Source organism: Stegostoma tigrinum, chromosome 42 (assembly GCF_030684315.1).
Source record: "Stegostoma tigrinum isolate sSteTig4 chromosome 42, sSteTig4.hap1, whole genome shotgun sequence".
NCBI lineage: Eukaryota > Metazoa > Chordata > Chondrichthyes > Orectolobiformes > Stegostomatidae > Stegostoma > Stegostoma tigrinum.
Genome location: NC_081395.1, coordinates 4065096 through 4082198, shown reverse-complemented (window position 1 = coordinate 4082198; position 17103 = coordinate 4065096). Strand labels below are relative to the sequence as shown.

At 54.8% G+C, this 17103-nt stretch overlaps 1 protein-coding gene across 2 annotated transcripts; it reads left to right on the top strand.

The window, feature by feature from the left end:
- Positions 1-8261: 8261 nt before the first annotated feature.
- On the top strand, positions 8262-15355 carry LOC125449289 (sodium/calcium exchanger 1-like). 2 transcript variants are annotated; one of them, XM_059641476.1, is made up of 2 exons: positions 8262-8503; positions 13567-15355. In XM_059641476.1, exon 2 carries the CDS (start codon positions 13598-13600, stop codon positions 15353-15355), a length of 1758 nt encoding a protein of 585 aa, XP_059497459.1. In that variant the 5' UTR covers positions 8262-8503; positions 13567-13597. The 2 variants fall into 2 exon arrangements, with proteins under 2 accessions (XP_059497459.1, XP_059497460.1); XM_059641477.1 differs by lacking the exon at positions 8262-8503 and adding an exon at positions 10041-10118.
- The last annotated feature ends 1748 nt before the right edge of the window (positions 15356-17103 follow it).

Sequence of the window (17103 nt, the reverse complement as noted above, 5' to 3'; positions counted from 1 at the left end):
GGGGAGAGGGAGGGGGAGTGAGCAGTGGTAGGAGGAGGGGGTGAGGGAGGGTGGAGTGAAGCGGGGCTAGGAGGAGGGGGTGAGGGAGGGTGGAGTGAGCGGGGCTAGGAGGAGGGGGTGAGGGAGGGTGGAGTGAGCGGGGGTAGGAGGAGGGGGTTTGGGAGGGTGGAGTGAGCAAGGGTAGGAGGAGGGGGTGAGGGAGGGTGGAGTGAGTGGGGGTACGAGGAGGGGGTGAGGGAGGGTGGAGTGAGGCAAGGGTAGGAGGAGGGGGTGAGGGAGGGTGGAGTGAGTGGGGGTACGAGGAGGGGGTTTGGGAGGGTGGAGTGAGCAAGGGTAGGAGGAGGGGGTGAGGGAGGGTGAGTGAGCGAGGGTAGGAGGAGGGGGTGAGGGAGGGTGGAGTGAGTGGGGGTACGAGGAGGGGGGTGAGGGAGGGTGGAGTGAGCAAGGGTAGGAGGAGGGGGTGAGGGAGGGTGGAGTGAGTGGGGGTACGAGGAGGGGGTTTGGGAGGGTGGAGTGAGCAAGGGTAGGAGGAGGGGGTGAGGGAGGGTGGAGTGAGCGAGGTAGGAGGAGGGGGTGAGGGAGGGTGGAGTGAGCAAGGGTAGGAGGAGGGGGTGAGGGAGGGTGAGTGAGCGAGGGTAGGAGGAGGGGGTGAGGGAGGGTGGAGTGAGCAAGGGTAGGAGGAGGGGGTGAGGGAGGGTGGAGTGAGCGAGGGTAGGAGGAGGGGGTGAGGGGGGATTGTAAGGGATTGGGGGAGTTGTTGGGGGTGGGCGAGGAGGTGTGGGTGAAGGAGGGGTTAGGCGTGGGGAGTAGGGTGAGGGACGGGTGGTGGGAGGGGTGAGGCGGGGTGGTGTGTGTGGGAGGGTGGAGGGGGTGAGGGAGGGGGTTGGGGGAGGGGGGTTGGGGGAGGGGGTGAGGGAGGGGGTGAGGGAGGGGGTGGGGGAGGGGGTGAGGGAGGGGGTGAGGGAGGGGTTTGGAGAGAGAGAGAGCGAGAAAAAGACAGCGATAGATAGAAGCAAAGAGGGGGAACAGGGTGAAGAGGAGACGGCTGCGCGAGAGTCAGGGAGGGAGAGAGGGAGTGAGAGTTAGAGAGGTGGAACGAGACAGAGTGAGAGGGGGAACGAGACAGAGTGAGAGGGGGAACGAGATAGAGTGAGAGGAGGAACGAGACAGAATGAGAGGGGGAACGAGACAGAGTGAGAGGGGGAACGAGACAGAGTGAGAGGGGGAACGAGATAGAGTGAGAGGAGGAACGAGACAGAGTGAGAGGGGGAACGAGATAGAGTGAGAGGGGGAACGAGACAGAGTGAGAGGGGGGAACGAGATAGAGTGAGAGGAGGAACGAGACAGAGTGAGAGGGGGAACGAGATAGAGTGAGAGGGGGAACGAGACAGAGTGAGAGGGGGAACGAGATAGAGTGAGAGGAGGAACGAGACAGAGTGAGAGGGGGAACGAGATAGAGTGAGAGGAGGAACGAGACAGAGTGAGAGGGGGAACGAGATAGAGTGAGAGGGGGAACGAGACAGAGTGAGAGGGGGAACGAGATAGAGTGAGAGGAGGAACGAGACAGAGTGAGAGGGGGAACGAGATAGAGTGAGAGGAGGAACGAGACAGAGTGAGAGGGGGAACGAGACAGAGTGAGAGGGGGAACGAGACAGAGTGAGAGGGGGAACGAGATAGAGTGAGAGGAGGAACGAGACAGAGTGAGAGGGGGAACGAGACAGAGTGAGAGGGGGAACGAGATAGAGTGAGAGGAGGAACGAGACAGAGTGAGAGGGGGAACGAGATAGAGTGAGAGGAGGAACGAGACAGAGTGAGAGGGGGAACGAGACAGAGTGAGAGGGGGAACGAGATAGAGTGAGAGGAGGAACGAGACAGAGAGAGGGGGAACGAGACAGAGTGAGAGGAGGAACGAGACAGTGAGAGGGGGAACGAGACAGAGTGAGAGGAGGAACGAGACAGTGAGAGGGGGAACGAGACAGAGTGAGAGGGGGAACGAGACAGAGTGAGAGGAGGAACGAGACAGTGAGAGGGGGAACGAGACAGAGTGAGAGGGGGGAACGAGACAGAGTGAGAGGAGGAACGAGACAGAGTGAGAGGGGGAACGAGACAGAGTGAGAGGGGGAACGAGACAGAGTGAGAGGAGGAACGAGACAGTGAGAGGGGGAACGAGACAGAGTGAGAGGAGGAACGAGACAGAGTGAGAGGAGGAACGAGACAGTGAGAGGGGGAACGAGACAGAGTGAGAGGGGGAACGAGACAGTGAGAGGGGGAACGAGACAGAGTGAGAGGAGGAACGAGACAGTGAGAGGGGGAACGAGACAGAGTGAGAGGGGGAACGAGACAGTGAGAGGGGGAACGAGACAGAGTGAGAGGAGGAACGAGACAGTGAGAGGGGAACGAGACAGAGTGAGAGGGGGAACGAGACAGAGTGAGAGGAGGAACGAGACAGAGTGAGAGGAGGAACGAGACAGAGTGAGAGGGGAACGAGACAGAGTGAGAGGAGGAACGAGACAGAGTGAGAGGGGGAACGAGACAGAGGGAAGCAGAGAGAGAAGTTGGGTGAGAGAGAGAGGAAGAGCCCGTCCATCCCTGTGTTAAACTCACTCAGTGACCAGTCCCCCACAGCCCCCTGCAGCGCTCAGTTCCACAGGTTCCCCACCCTCAGGCTGTAGAAGTTCCTCCTCATCTCAGTCCCAAAGGGTCACCCCTTCACTCTGAGGCTGTGCCCCCCCAGGGCCCAGTCTTTCCCACTCGTGGGAACATCTCTGTGTCTGCTCTATCCAGGCCTCTCCGTATTCTGTGGTTTCAATCAGATACCAACCTCCCCCCCCACCCACCTCCCAACCTCCTTCACTTCATCGGGTACACACTCAGAGTCCTCACTGCTCCTCGTATAACAAGCCCCTTCATTCCGGGGATCATTCTTGAGAACCTCCTCTGGACCCCCTCCAAAACCAATACATTCTTTCTTCAATGAAGGGCCTAAAACTGCTCATAATATTCCAGATGCAGTTTGGCCAGAGCCCCGCAGAGCCTCAGCAGTACACCACTGCTCTTGTATTCTAGCCCTCTTGAAATCAATGCGAACATAGCATTTGCCTTCCTAATTGCCAACTGAACTGCATGTTAATCTTAAGAGAATCCTGAACCAGGATTCCTAAATCTCTTTGTGCTTCAGATTTCCGAAGCCAATCCTCATTTAGAAAATCGTCTATGATTTAGAAAATAGTCTATGCTTCAAGTCGTCCGACTAAACTGCACAATCTCATATTATCCCACATTGTATTCCATCTGACACTTCTTTGCCCACTCTCCTAGCCACTTCTGCAGTCGCCCTACCTCCTTAACACCACCTGTCCTTCCACCTATCTTTGTGTCACTTGCAAACTTAGCAAGTGTCCTAAGTTCCTCCATCCAGATTATTAATGTATAACGTGAATAGTCTGGTCCTAGCACTGACCACTGCCACCTCCCCACGTGGAACTCTAATGGTCTATGGCTGCCATCCTGAAAAATACCCCTTATCCCTACTCTCTGCCAGTCATCCAATCCTCTATGCATGACAGTGCCTTGTGTCTAACATCAGAGGGTCTTGTCTTATTTAGCAACAGTTGCCTGTGAGACACCTTGTCAAAGACATTCTGGAAATCCAAACTGATCACATCCACTGGCTCTCCTTTGTCTAATTTGTCATTTTCTCCTCAAACAATTCTAACAGATTTTCTGAGGCCTCCCTTCCTTTAACTTTTTTTCATAGATTTCCAAGCAACTGAATCACCCCCCACACCCCCACAACCCCACTATTTACTTTAAACATCACAGAGAGAGCAGGCGAGGGAGAGAGGCCTAAAGAGAGGGACACAGTGATACATGGATATAGATAAAGAGAAATTGTCTGATTGGAACAGGAAACCATGTTTGACGAATTTGTTGGGAGTTTTTTTTGAGGATGTCATTGACAAAATGATAAGGGGGAACCACTGGATGTATTGTATGGAGGTTTTCAGTAGGCTTTTGATAAAGCACCGCCCCCGCCCCCCCATAGGAGGCTCGTTTAAAAAATAATTTACACAGCACAGGATAGGAGAGATAGTAGGAACTGCAGATGCTGAAGAATCTGAGATAACAAGATGCAGAGCTGGATGAACACAGCAGGCCAAGCAGCATCAGAGGAGCAGGAAGGCTGACATTTTGGGACTAGACCCTTCTAGGCTGGTAATGTCAGCCTTCCTCCTCCTATGATGCTGCTTGGCCTGCTGTGTTCATCCAGCTCTACATCTTGTTAGCCCAGGACAGGAAATGTACAGGCATGAATTAATGCTCGGCTAACAGACAGGAAACGCAGAGTCGGGATAAAGGGGCCATTCTCTCAATGGCAGGTTGTAAAAAAAACCCCAAAAAAGCTGCAGATGCTGAAAATCAGAAACTGCTGGACAAGCTCAGCAAGCCTTGGAGCAATTGTGGAGAGAAATCGGAGATAATGTTCCTGGGTCAGCTAACCCGTCCTCAGAGCTGATGGTGGCTTGGAAAATGTCGGTTTATATGCAGAAGGTTGGGTAGGTGGAGCGGGTAAGGACTAAGCGATAGGTGGGTATGGATCCCGTAGAGAGAGAAGGGCAGCTGGACAAGCAGAGGAGCTGGAGAAGAACAGCAGGTCAGACAGCATCTGAGGAGTAGAAAGGTCAATGTCACAGGCGTTGGATACTGTCTGACCTGCTGCATTCTTCTAGCCTCACATTCATAGACTCTGGCTTCCAGCATCTGCAGATTTTACTGTCTAAAAGTCAAAGGGGTTGTTAACGCTCCGGCTAAGAGGGTGAATATCTGTTAATAGAGACTGTTACTGGCTATCAATGGTTAGTGTGTAGTGGCAGGCTAAGCGGTAACAAGGCCTGGTGTGTGGGGTGGGGGCTGGGACATCGGAGAGTTTAGGCCCTAAAATTATTGAACTCAATATTGAGCCCCCGGAGGGCTGCGGAGTCGCCATGTGGGAAAATGAGGTGTTGGTCCCCCAGCTTGCATTGAGCTTCACTGGAACACTGCAGCAAGCCAGAGACAGAGATGTTGGCCAGGGAGCAGGGTGGTGCGTAGTTCAGGGTTGTTCTGGTGAGCAGAACGTAGATGTTCTGTGAATCAGTCGCCCAGTCTACACTTCGTTTCCCCAATGCAGAGGAGACCACATTGTGAGCAGCGAATGTACTTGACTAGACTCTGGGAAGTGCAGGTGAAGTGTTGCTTCACCTGGAAGATATGTTTGGGCCCTTGGATACTGGGGACGGAGGGGGTAAATGGGCAGGTGTTACCCCTTCGCCAGTTACAGGGGATCATTGATTTGTGAGCAGAGACCAAATATAACGTCCAAACCTGCAGATGATACCAAGCTAAACGGGGATGTGTTAGAAAGATGTGAAGCAGGTTTGGGTAGATTTGAAGAGGCTTAGGAATGAGCAGGGACATAACAGGTGGAATATCATGTGAGGTTACCCACACTGGTCAGAGAAACAGACCAGGCAGAATATTTCGGAAATGGGAAGAGACTGGAAAATGTATTCGTACAAAGGGACCTGTGTGTCCCTGTCGGTCAGGTACAGCAGGTGAGGAGGTAACTCATTGGAATGATACCATTTAATGCAAGAGGATTTGTGTTCAGGAATACTGAAGTTTTACTTCAATTGTACAGGAACTTGGTTGGACCACACCTGGAGAACTGTGTGTAGTTTAAATCTCAAGGTTGTCATAGACAGGGAGCCCCCTGCCCCCCCACCGTCTTGAAATCCCCCTCACCCTAGCGAAAAGACGCCGGTCATTCACCCTATCCATGCCCCTCGTTATTTAATAAACTTCTGTAAGGTCACCCCCTCAGCCTCTTACGCTCCAGTGAAAAAAATCCCAGCCTCTCTTTATAACTCAACCCCTCCATTCCCGGCAACATCCCGGTAAATCCCCTCCTGAACCCTCTCCAGTTTAACAATGTCCTTCCTATAACACGGAGACCAGAACCGGACACAGCACTCCAGAAGAGGCCTCACCAACGTCCCTGTACAACCTCAACATGACGTCCCCAACCCCTACACTCGAAGCGTCTGAGCACTGAAGGTAAGCGCACTAAACCCCTCCTTCACCAGCCTGCCCACCTGTGGCACACAAACTTCAGAGAATGATGCACCTGAACCCCTCGCTCTCTCTGTTCTACAACACCACCCGTGGCCCTGCTTTTAATTGTCTGAGTCCTGCCCTTGAGTTCTGAGGAAGGGAGACCAGGACCTGAAATGTAGCTCTGTTTTTTCCTTCACAGATGCTGCCAGACCTGCTGAGCTTTTCCAGCAACTTCTGTTTCTGTTTCTTTGTTTGTTTTACAAAAACGCAGTACCTCACATTTATCCAAATTAAACTCCACCTGCCTCTCCTCAGCTCATTGACCCAATTGATCAAGATCTCCTTGTAATCTTAAGTAACCTTCTTCACTGCCCACTGTAGCCCCAATTCGGCAGTTATCCGCAAACTTATTAACCACGCCTTCTAAATTCTCATCCAAATTATTTATATAAAATGACAAAACACCAGTGGGCCCAGCACCGATCCCCGTGGCACACCGCTGGGGTACAGGGTAATGGGGCTAAGATGAGTAAAAGTCATTGAATTGTTCGCTCGGCTGAGATAGTATCGAATTTCAGGGCAGGTTTGATCGGCTGAATGGCCTACCCCAGTCCCCGTGACAGAGGAAGAGATACAGAGAGAGAGCAGAGGAATGGACTGTAAGGCATAAACAGAAGTGTGGTGCCAAAAGGGAGAGAGAGAGAGATTGGGGGCAGAGAGGGAATTGGAGACACGGATGAAAGCAGAGAAAGGGAGAACGTAGAGAGAGTGAAAGAAGGACAGGAAGAGAAAGCAAGAGATGCTGAAGGAGACAGAAGCAGAAAGAGAGAATCAGATTGTGGGTGGGAGGGAGACAGACAGTGAGAGACAGAGAGTTTATCAGACAGAGTGTGAGGGACACGGAGAGACAGAAAACAGGTAGAGACAGACTGAGAGCAAGAAACAGAGAGAGAGAAACAGTAAGCTTACGCAGGGAGTGGGAGAGAGAAAGGAAAGCAGAGACAGGATTGCAGAATGAGGGGTGAAAAGAGGGAGAGAAAATCACAGTGCGGGACTGAGAAAAAGAAAAAGATGAAATGAAGGAGGGAGACCAGAGAGAGAGAGAGAGACAGGGAGGGATAGAGAGATGGGGACAGACAGACAGAGACAAAGGGAGGGATATAGAGACAGAGGGATGGACAGAGAGATGAGGACAGACAGAGAAATGGAGGCAGGATAGAGAGACAGAGGGATGGAGAAACAGAGGGACAGGTAGGGAGAGACAGAGGGAGGGATAGAGAGACAGAGGGAGGGATAGAGAGACGGGGACAGACAGGGAGATGGAGGCACGGATAGAGAGTCAGAGGGAGGGATAGAGAGACAGAGGCAGGGATAGAGAGACAGAGGGAGGGATAGAGAGACAGAGGGAGGGATAGAGAGACGGGGACAGACAGGGAGATGGAGGCAGGGATAGAGAGTCAGAGGGAGGGATAGAGAGACAGAGGGAGGGATAGAGAGACGGGGACAGACAGGGAGATGGAGGCACGGATAGAGAGTCAGAGGGAGGGATAGAGAGACAGAGGCAGGGATAGAGAGACGGGGACAGACAGGGAGATGGAGGCAGGGATAGAGAGTCAGAGGGAGGGATAGAGAGACAGAGGGAGGGATAGAGAGACGGGGACAGACAGGGAGATGGAGGCAGGGATAGAGAGTCAGAGGGAGGGATAGAGAGACAGAGGGACAGATAAGGAAAGACAGAGGAAGGGATAGATAGAGGGATAGAGAAACAGGGACAGATAGGGAGAGACAGAGGCAGGGATAGAGAGACAGTGGGAGGGATAGAGAGATAGAGGGACAAATAAGGGGAGACAGAGTGAGGGATAAGGCTGGAAGGATGAAGCTAGGTATGCTGAGGAAACCTGGTGAAGGGTTGGGTGTGGGTTTAGTGGGTGAGAAAGAGCGGGGGAGTGAGTCAGCACTGAGTGAGAGAGAGGAGGGTGGTTGAGAGAGGAGAGCGAGGGGAAGAGGTGTGTTGCAGTAGATCCCGGTCGGAGCAGGAAAGAATGAGGCTTGATCCCAGTGTGTGGGACCCACCCTGGCAGATGTGAATATTGCCTTTTTAAGAGGCTGTGTTCTATCTCTCTCTGTCACACACACACTCTGATCGTTCAGTGTGAGAGGGGAGGAGGAGAAGGAGGGAGGGAGAGAGACACACACAGGAGGGATGTGTTCTGAAGACCTCCCGTCCTCACCCTGAGATGTGTTAAACGTGTGCCCATTTCTCTCTCTCTCTCTCTCTGTCTCTGTGTGTTTTCAGATGCTGCCAGGAGCTGCCAGGTGCCAGGATCGTGTTTTCTGTCAGACTGAGCTGTCCAGCTTTCGAGAGACTGGGAGGCAGGTTCTGTGCCGAGCTGGTGCATTGGAGCGGGTGAGATCTCAGAGAGAGAGAGAGAGAGAGAGAGTGGCTACAGGGTGGGCTGCAAGGTTCTTAGAATGAGCCGGTGTTATCTGTGTGTGTGCGTGTGTGTGAACTGCTCAGAGTTGCCTTGTGCCCTCCCAGGACTCTGCAGTGTGTGTGTGTGTGTGTGTGTGTGTGTGTCTGTAGGTATTGGCCTGGAGCATCCAAACCTGTGTCCCTCAAACCTCTCACCTGGGTGAAACCTTGCATTCTGTCTCTATCCAGCAGCGTGTGTGAATTAATTCTCCCAGCGTGTGTTGGTCTCTCTCTCTCTCTCTCCATTCCCAAAGCAGGTGTAAAAAAAATCTCCAGCCTACCAATAGAGAGAGAGAGAGAGAAACAGAGGAGACACAACATGATGGAGAAGCTGAGATAACAAGGTGTAGAGCTGGATAAACACAGCAGCATTCGAGGAAAGCTGACATTTCAGGTCGAGACCAAGCTGCTGCTTCCCAGAAGCTGCATCCCGGGCTAAGGATAGTTCCTTGCAGAAGCTGTCAGTCCCAGTATCAGTCCTGTGCTCACCCCAGCAACAGCCCCCCCCCCCACCCACCCCAACATATCCCAAGCCCCTCGCCCCCCGCCCCCCAACCCGTGAGGACTGGCTAAGACACCCCCAAAGTGAAGTGGAATGCGAATCGAAGGCTGCAACTGGAGGTACCAGGAGGAACAGACACACAGGCCATCCCCCCCCCCCCCCCCCCACCACCCCCTCCTTCCGAGGGAGCGGCTCAGGGCAACAGGTAGGAGACTGGCCCTTCAGCTCCCCCCCAACTCCCCCAGATAAGAGGGGCAGGGGGAGATGAGTGGGTGGAGGGGCAGAGAGGGCTACGGTAGGGATAAAGGTGGTGGGGGGGGAGAGAGAGAGAGAGAGAGAGAGAGAAGTGATGCAGCAGGAGGACGGGAGGGGATCAGGATACGGAATGGTGAGGGGGGGAGAGAGAGAGACACACACTTAAAAGGGGAGACAGGGAGAGAGAGAGATGGTGAGAGAGGAGGTGCTGTGTGAGAGACCGGGAGAGAGACCATTCCGTATCCTGATCCCCTCCCGTCCTCCTGCTGCATCTCTTCTCTCTCTCTCTCTCTCTCTCCCTCCACCACCTTTATCCCTACCACAGCTCTCTCTGCCCCTCCACCCACTCATCTCCCCCTGCCCCTCTCATTTATTCTCATTTTCCTACCCTGGGCCTCAAACCCACTTTCCCTCCACTGCCTGTCCCCGGGTTAGAGAGGATGGGAGGAGGTCAGGGTGATAACCCCTTTGCTTGAACAGACCGGTGTCTCTGTGCCCTGATACCCTTAGCCAGCCCGAAACCCTGCCCCCAGCCCCCTCCGTCACCCTCTACCCAGCCTCGGCCTGAGCCCTACTACGTTCCCCGCCCCGCCACTTTCATGGTCACTGACACTCCAGCAATACCTCTTTTGGCACAAGGGGTGAGGCAGGGACATCGGACTGGAGGGAGGAGGTGAGGAGAAGCAGCGGAACGCAGCTGAGCCTGAGGATGCCCTAAGGGACCTCCGTCCCCGGGGAACTGATCGGGAACAAACTTGTCAACAGCTCGGAACAGGAGAAGGCACAGAGCTGGTACTGAAATACAGCCTGACGATGCCACACACCACATTACGAAGTGTACCCGGTCACAGGGACCTCCAACACTCCAACTTTCACCAGGGCTGCCACAGAGTTCAAAGAAAATTAGAAAGCAAGATTGCAGATACCCGGGAGGGAGTTACAGACTGGGGTTACAGTTATCCCTGTCACCCCCTCCAGCCCCCACACCCCCTCCCTATCACTGTCACCCCGTCCAGCCGCTGCACCCCCTCCCTATCTCTGTCACCCCGTCCAGCCGCTGCACCCCCTCCCTATCTCTGTCACCCCTACACACCCTCCCTATGTCTGTCACCCCCTCCAGCCCCTACACCCCCTCCCTATCTCTGTCACCTCCTCCAATCCTGATCTCTCGAGCATCCCCTGATTTCTGTCGCTCCACCATTGGGGGTGGGGGGGGCCGTGCCTTAGGGGTCCCTAGGGCCCACCATCCCACCCTCCAGTCCCTGACTGTTCCCTGTCATCTCACAGTTGGTAAGTGTGGAAGCTGAAAGCCTGAACTGCGATCGAACGTGGCGATGACTCATTGGCAGGCTAGCGTTGGTGGCGAGTGTACCCAGCACTGTGCATACCAAGGTGACAAACCTACTGAAAGTATCTTGTGGCCAGCCTTGGGTGTGAACCGGACCAGTCCCACTCCGCCATCAGACAGTAATCACCCATTTGTTGCTCCATTCGGGCTGTGACCCACTGCTGTCCATTCCCAAGTACCAGGGTCACACCATCCCTGTCCCTTTATCTCCTATTCCCTGACCTTCGACCTCCCCCCCACCTCCTGTACCACCTTTGACCCTGGCTGTATGGGTGCATTTGAGGAGACTACCCCCCCCCCAACCAAACAGCTAATATTCCGAATCTTCACGAGGGCCCCTTAATCCAGGTCAGGTATCCATGCAGCCAGAGAGGGAGGGGAGCGTGAGCTTCCTCCTGGATTGGTCAGGAATGGTCGGCGCGGCTCTTTTGAGTGGGAAGAAAGTCCTAGTTGAGATTCCTTTAGAGACGTTGACTCAGTCTTGTGGCTGAGGCTAGTGCGATGGATCGCAGTCTATGTCCTCTGGAGTGAGGCCTGCATCGAGGGACCTTGCAGAATGGTGCTGGGGGGGGGTTAGCAGGAGACCACTCAGCATTCTCCTCTCCCAGGGAGAACAGTCCCAGCTCCTTCAACCTGCCCGATAGTGTCATACAGCGTGGGAACAGACCCTTCAGCCCATCCAGTCTGTGCCAAACACAACCCCAAACTAAGCTGCTCCTGCCTGCATGCTCCTGGCCCATATCGCTCCAGACCATGTCCTGACCCTGCAGTCTGGTTTAGATGTGAAGAGACTATGGGACCCAGGGCAGTTTGGTTCCAGATTGGGCTCGGTGGCAGGAGGGTGAGGGAGTGGTGGGGGTTGGAGGCGAGGGAGGGGGTTGATGGTGGAAGTCGGTTGGTGGAGCTCAAGGTTTGGTGCTGTGTCCCGCACTGTTATTCAGTACATTCATGATCCCAAGGTGAATGAAGAGGGAATGATGAGGAAGATCACCTGATGTTAGAATTGACGGTCTGGTAAATGGCGCGAAGGGAGACCTCAGACTCAGACTGGCAGGGTGGCTCAGTGGGTTGGCACACTGTCTCATGGTGCCAGGGACCCAGGTTTGATCCCACCCTCGGGCGACTGTCTGTGTGGAGTTTGTACATTCTCCCTGTGTTTGCATGGGGTTTCCTCCAGGAACTCTGGTTTCCTCCCACAGTCCAAAGATGCGCAGATGTCCAAAGATGGCCCATCCAATTAGAGTGGATTGGCCATCCTAAATTGTCCCATAGTGCCCAGGGATGTGCAGGTTAGGGTGGATTGGCCGTGATAAATTGTCCCGTAGTGTCCAGGGATGTGCAGGTTAGGGTGGTTTGGCCGTGCAAAATTGTCCTGTAGTGCCCAGGGATGTGCGGGTTAGGGTGGATTGGCCGTGCTAAATTGTCCCGTAGTGCCCAGGGATGTGCAGGCTAGGGTGGATTGGCCGTGATAAATTGTCCCGTAGTGCCCAGGGATGTGCAGGTTAGGGTGGATTGGCCGTGCTAAATTGTCCCATAGTGCCCAGGGATGTGTAGGTTAGGGTGGATTGGCCGTGATAAATTGTCCCGTAGTGTCCAGGGATGTGCAGGTTAGGGTGGTTTGGCCGTGCAAAATTGTCCTGTAGTGCCCAGGGATGTGTGGGTTAGGGTGGATTGGCCGTGCTAAATTGTCCCGTAGTGCCCAGGGATGTGCAGGTTAGGGTGGGTTGGCCGTGCTAAATTGTCCCGTAGTGCCCAGGGATGTGCGGGTTAGGGTGGAATTGGCCGCGGGAAATGCAGGGCTATAGGGACGGGATACTGGGGGATGGGGTCTGCTCTTCAGAGGGTCACTATGGGCTCAGTGGACCAAATGGCCTGCTCCCACACTGTAGGGATTCTGTGACTGTATGGTTTGGAAATGTACACAGTGCTCCAGCTGTGGTCTGTTACGAAGAGCTTCGTCAGGACGTCCCTGTTATTGTATCTGGTGCTTTGACCAATAATGACTGTTTAACTGCCTTATGCCTGCTGTTCGTGTACATCAAGGTCCCTCTCATGTCTCCAAGGTTCTTACCAACCATCACCTATTCCCTTTCCATGTTAGTCCTCTCAAAAATACATCACATCTCACATTGCCAGGATTAAAATTTCATTTGCCACTAGAAACACTACACAGTATGGAAGCAGGCCATTCTGCCCATTGAGTCCATACTGACCCTCTGAAGAGCAGCGCACCCAGACCCAGCACCCAACCCAATCCCGGTAACCCTGCATTTCCCACCGCCAACCCACCCTAACCCGCACATCCCTGGGCAATACGGGACTGTTTAGCACGGCCAATCTCCCCCCATCAAACACTCCTAGGGACACAGACAGCATGGGAGTTAGATACAGAGTAAAGCTCCCTCTACACTGTGCCCCCCATGAATCACTCCCAGGGACAGGGACAGCACACGGGGTTAGGTACGGAGTAAAGCTCCCTCTACACTGTGCCCCCCATGAATCACTCCCAGGGACAGGGACAGCACACGGGGTTAGGTGCGGAGTAAAGCTCCCTCTACACTGTGCCCCCCATGAATCACTCCCAGGGACAGGGACAGCACACGGGGTTAGGTACAGAGTAAAGCTCCCTCTACACTGTGCCCCCCATGAATCACTCCCAGGGACAGGGACAGCACATGGGGTTAGGTACGGAGTAAAGCTCCCTCTACACTGTGCCCCCCATGAATCACTCCCAGGTACAGGGACAACACACGGGGTTAGGTACGGAGTAAAGCTCCCTCTACACTGTGCCCCCCCATGAATCACTCCCAGGGACAGGGACAGCACGGGGTTAGGTACGGAGTAAAGCTCCCTCTAACCTATCGCTGACTGACTATGTTGTTCCTGCCGCAGATCCACCTGACGTTGGACTGAAGGAGGGAACATGGTGGCGATGCCCCTGCTCTCCCAGCTGTTTCCGGTGGTCGGGCTCCTCCTGGTCGCTGCCCCAGCCCGTTCCGACACCAGACTGGCTCCCAGCACCACACCGCCCACCAACGCCAGCTGCCTGGGGATCTATAACTGTGAGGCGGGGGTCATCCTGCCCGTGTGGCACCCCCAGGACCCCTCGGTGGGGGACAAGGTGGCCCGCTCCATCGTCTACTTTGCTGCATTGGTCTACATGTTCCTGGGCATGTCTATCATCGCCGACCGCTTCATGGCCTCCGTTGAGGTCATCACCTCGCAAGAGCGGGAGATCACCATCAAGAAACCCAACGGTGAGACCACCGTGACCACTGTCCGCATCTGGAACGAGACGGTGTCCAACCTGACCCTGATGGCTCTGGGCTCCTCTGCTCCTGAGATCCTGCTCTCTGTCATCGAGGTTTGCGGCCACAACTTCGAGGCCGGCGTGCTGGGCCCTGCCACCATCGTGGGGAGCGCGGCCTTCAACATGTTCGTCATCATCGCCACCTGCATTTATGTGGTGCCTGACGGCGAGAGCCGCAAGGTCAAGCACCTGCGAGTCTTCTTCGTCACCGCCACCTGGAGCATCTTCGCCTACATCTGGCTGTACCTCATCCTGGCCGTCATCAGCCCCGGGGTGGTGGATGTCTGGGAGGGCCTGGTCACCTTCCTGTTCTTCCCGGTGTGCGTGCTGGTGGCCTGGATCGCCGACCGGCGTCTGTTGGTCTACAAGTACGTGTACAAGAAGTACCGGGCTGACAAGAGTCGTGGCATTATCGTTGAGACAGTGGGGGAGAGGCCCCCCGACAAGATGGAGCTGGAGCTGGACGGGGTCTGCAGAGGCTCCCAGGACGGGGTGGACACCGAGGCCGGAGAGCAGGAGCAGGAGGAGGCCAGCAGGAGAGTCATGGCCCGGGTCCTGAAGGAACTGAAGCAGCGGCACCCAGACAAAGACACCGAGCAGCTCATTGAGATGGCCAACTACCACACCCTGAGCCAACAGCAGAAGAGCCGGGCCTTCTACCGCATCCAGGCCACCCGCAGGATGACCGGGGCCGGCAACATCCTGAAGAGGCACGCGGCCGAGCAGGCCCGGAGGGCGCTGAGCACCCAGGACCTCCGCTGTGACGGGTGCCTGTCCCAAGGGACCGTGCGCTTCGAGCACGCCCAGTACCAGTGCTTTGAGAACTGCGGCTCACTCCATCTGGCCGTCACCCGGGAGGGCGGTGACTCCAACTGCTCCCTGGCAGTGGACTTCCGCACCGAGGACGGCACCGCCAACGCCGGCTCTGATTACCAATTTGCCGAGGGCACCCTGGTATTCAAGCCCGGCGAGGTGCGGCGCGAGCTCTCTGTTGGCATCATCGACGACGACGTCTTCGAGGAGGATGAGTACTTCCGGGTGCGGATCTGTAACCTCCGTGTCAACCACTTGGGGGACTGGAGCGCGCCCGGACGCGACGCTGACAGCCCGCCGGCCTACGTCCTGGGCTCTCCCAGCGTCGCCACCGTCACCATCTTTGACGATGACCACGCCGGGGTGTTCTCCTTTAGCCATGAGACGCAGCGGGTCAGCGAGAGCGTGGGGGTCATGCACGTCAAGGTGCAGAGGACCTCCGGTGCCCGGGGCACCGTCCAGCTCCCCTTCAAGATGTCTGAGGGCACGGCTAGACCCGGTGAGGACTTTGTGCAGTACAGCGGGCATCTGGTCTTTCAGAACGACGAGACCGTGTAAGTACAACTCTGTTATGATCACTATTGCCCAAGAGTGATGTTCCAGTCTCGCTGCCATTCCCTTCTGCGTTTTGTCCTACGTGACGTTCCCTGAGGAGTACGCTCATCAAGCTTGGCCTATGATCTCTCCAATTATAGTCCCCCTTCCATCACTCTTTGTACCAACACCCACCCCCCCCCAATCTAACAGCTTCCTCTGAATTCCTTCTTTCCCAGTTTTCCTCCCTCAACCCTCCCCAAACCAACTATAGAAAATTCCTGTTGGACCTGCTCCCCCTCTACCCTTTCAGACAGCGTGTCCCAGATCACAGCAACTCACTGCCTCAAACAAAACATTCTCCTCATCACCCACCTTCTTCAGGATCTGTTCCCAATTCCCTATAATCCGTGTCCCTCTGGTGACCGACCGTCCTGCAGCTGGGAACAGTTTCTCCCTCACACTGACTCCATCCAACAGCCCCCTTCCTGATTCTGAACACCTCGATTCAGTCTCCCTCAATACCGCCCCCCCACCCCTCCCCCCACTGAACCTTTCCCAGTTCCAAGGGGAACAATTCCAGTCTCTCGCACTCTCAGTCTCTCTCACCGTCTCTCAGTCTCTCTCACTGTCTCTCAGTCTCTCTCTCACTGTCTCTCAGTCTCTCTCTCTCACTGTCTCTCAGTCTCTATCTCACTGTCTCTCAGTCTCTCTCACCGTCTCTCAGTCTCTCTCTCTCTCTCACTGTCTCTCAGTCTCTCTCTCACTGTCTCTCAGTCTCTCTCTCTCACTGTCTCTCAGTCTCTCTCACCGTCTCTCAGTCTCTCTCTTTCACTGTCTCTCAGTGTCTCTCTCTGTCTCTGTGTCTCTCTCACTGTCTCTCAGTCTCTCTCTCACTGTCTCTCAGTCTCTCTCTCTCTCTGTCTCTCAGTCTCTCTCACTGTCTCTCAGTCTCTCTCTCACCGTCTCTCAGTCTCTCTCTCTCACTGTCTCTCAGTCTCTCTCTCTCTCTGTCTCTCAGTCTCTCTCTCACTGTCTCTCAGTCTCTCTCACTGTCTCTCAGTCTCTCTCTCACCGTCTCTCAGTCTCTCTCTCTGTGCTTCTCTCACTGACTCTCAGTCTCTCTCCCTCTCACCGTCTCTCAGTCTCTCTCACCGTCTCTCAGTCTCTCTCTCACCGTCTCTCAGTCTCTCTCTCTCACTGTCTCTCAGTGTCTCTCTCTCACTGTCTCTCAGCCTCTCTCTCTCACTGTCTCTCTCTCACTCTCTCTCACTCTCTCTCAGTCTCTCTCAGTCTCTGTCTCTCTCTGTCTCTCTGTCTCTCAGTGTCTCTCTCTCACTGTCTCTCAGCCTCTCTCTCTCACTGTCTCTCTCTCTCACTCTCTCTCAGTCTCTCTCAGTCTCTCTCTGTCTCTCTCTGTCTCTCTCTGTCTCTCTGTCTATCAGTCTCTCTCTCTCACTGTCTCTCTCTCTGTCACTCAGTCTCTGTCTCTCAGTCACTCTCTCTCACCGTCTCTCAGTGTCTCTCTCTCACTGTCTCCTGGTGTCTCTCTGTCTCTCAGTCTCTCTTTCTCACAGTCTCGCAGTTTCTCTCTCTCACCGTCTCTCAGTCTCTCTCTCACTGTCTCTCAATCTCTCTCACCGTCTCTTAGTCTCTCTCTCACTGTCTCTCACTGTCTCTCAGCCTCTCTCTCTCACTGTCTCTCAGTCTCTCTCTCACTGTCTCTCAGTCTCTCTCTCTCTCTCTCTCTTTCTGTCTATCAGTCTCTCTCT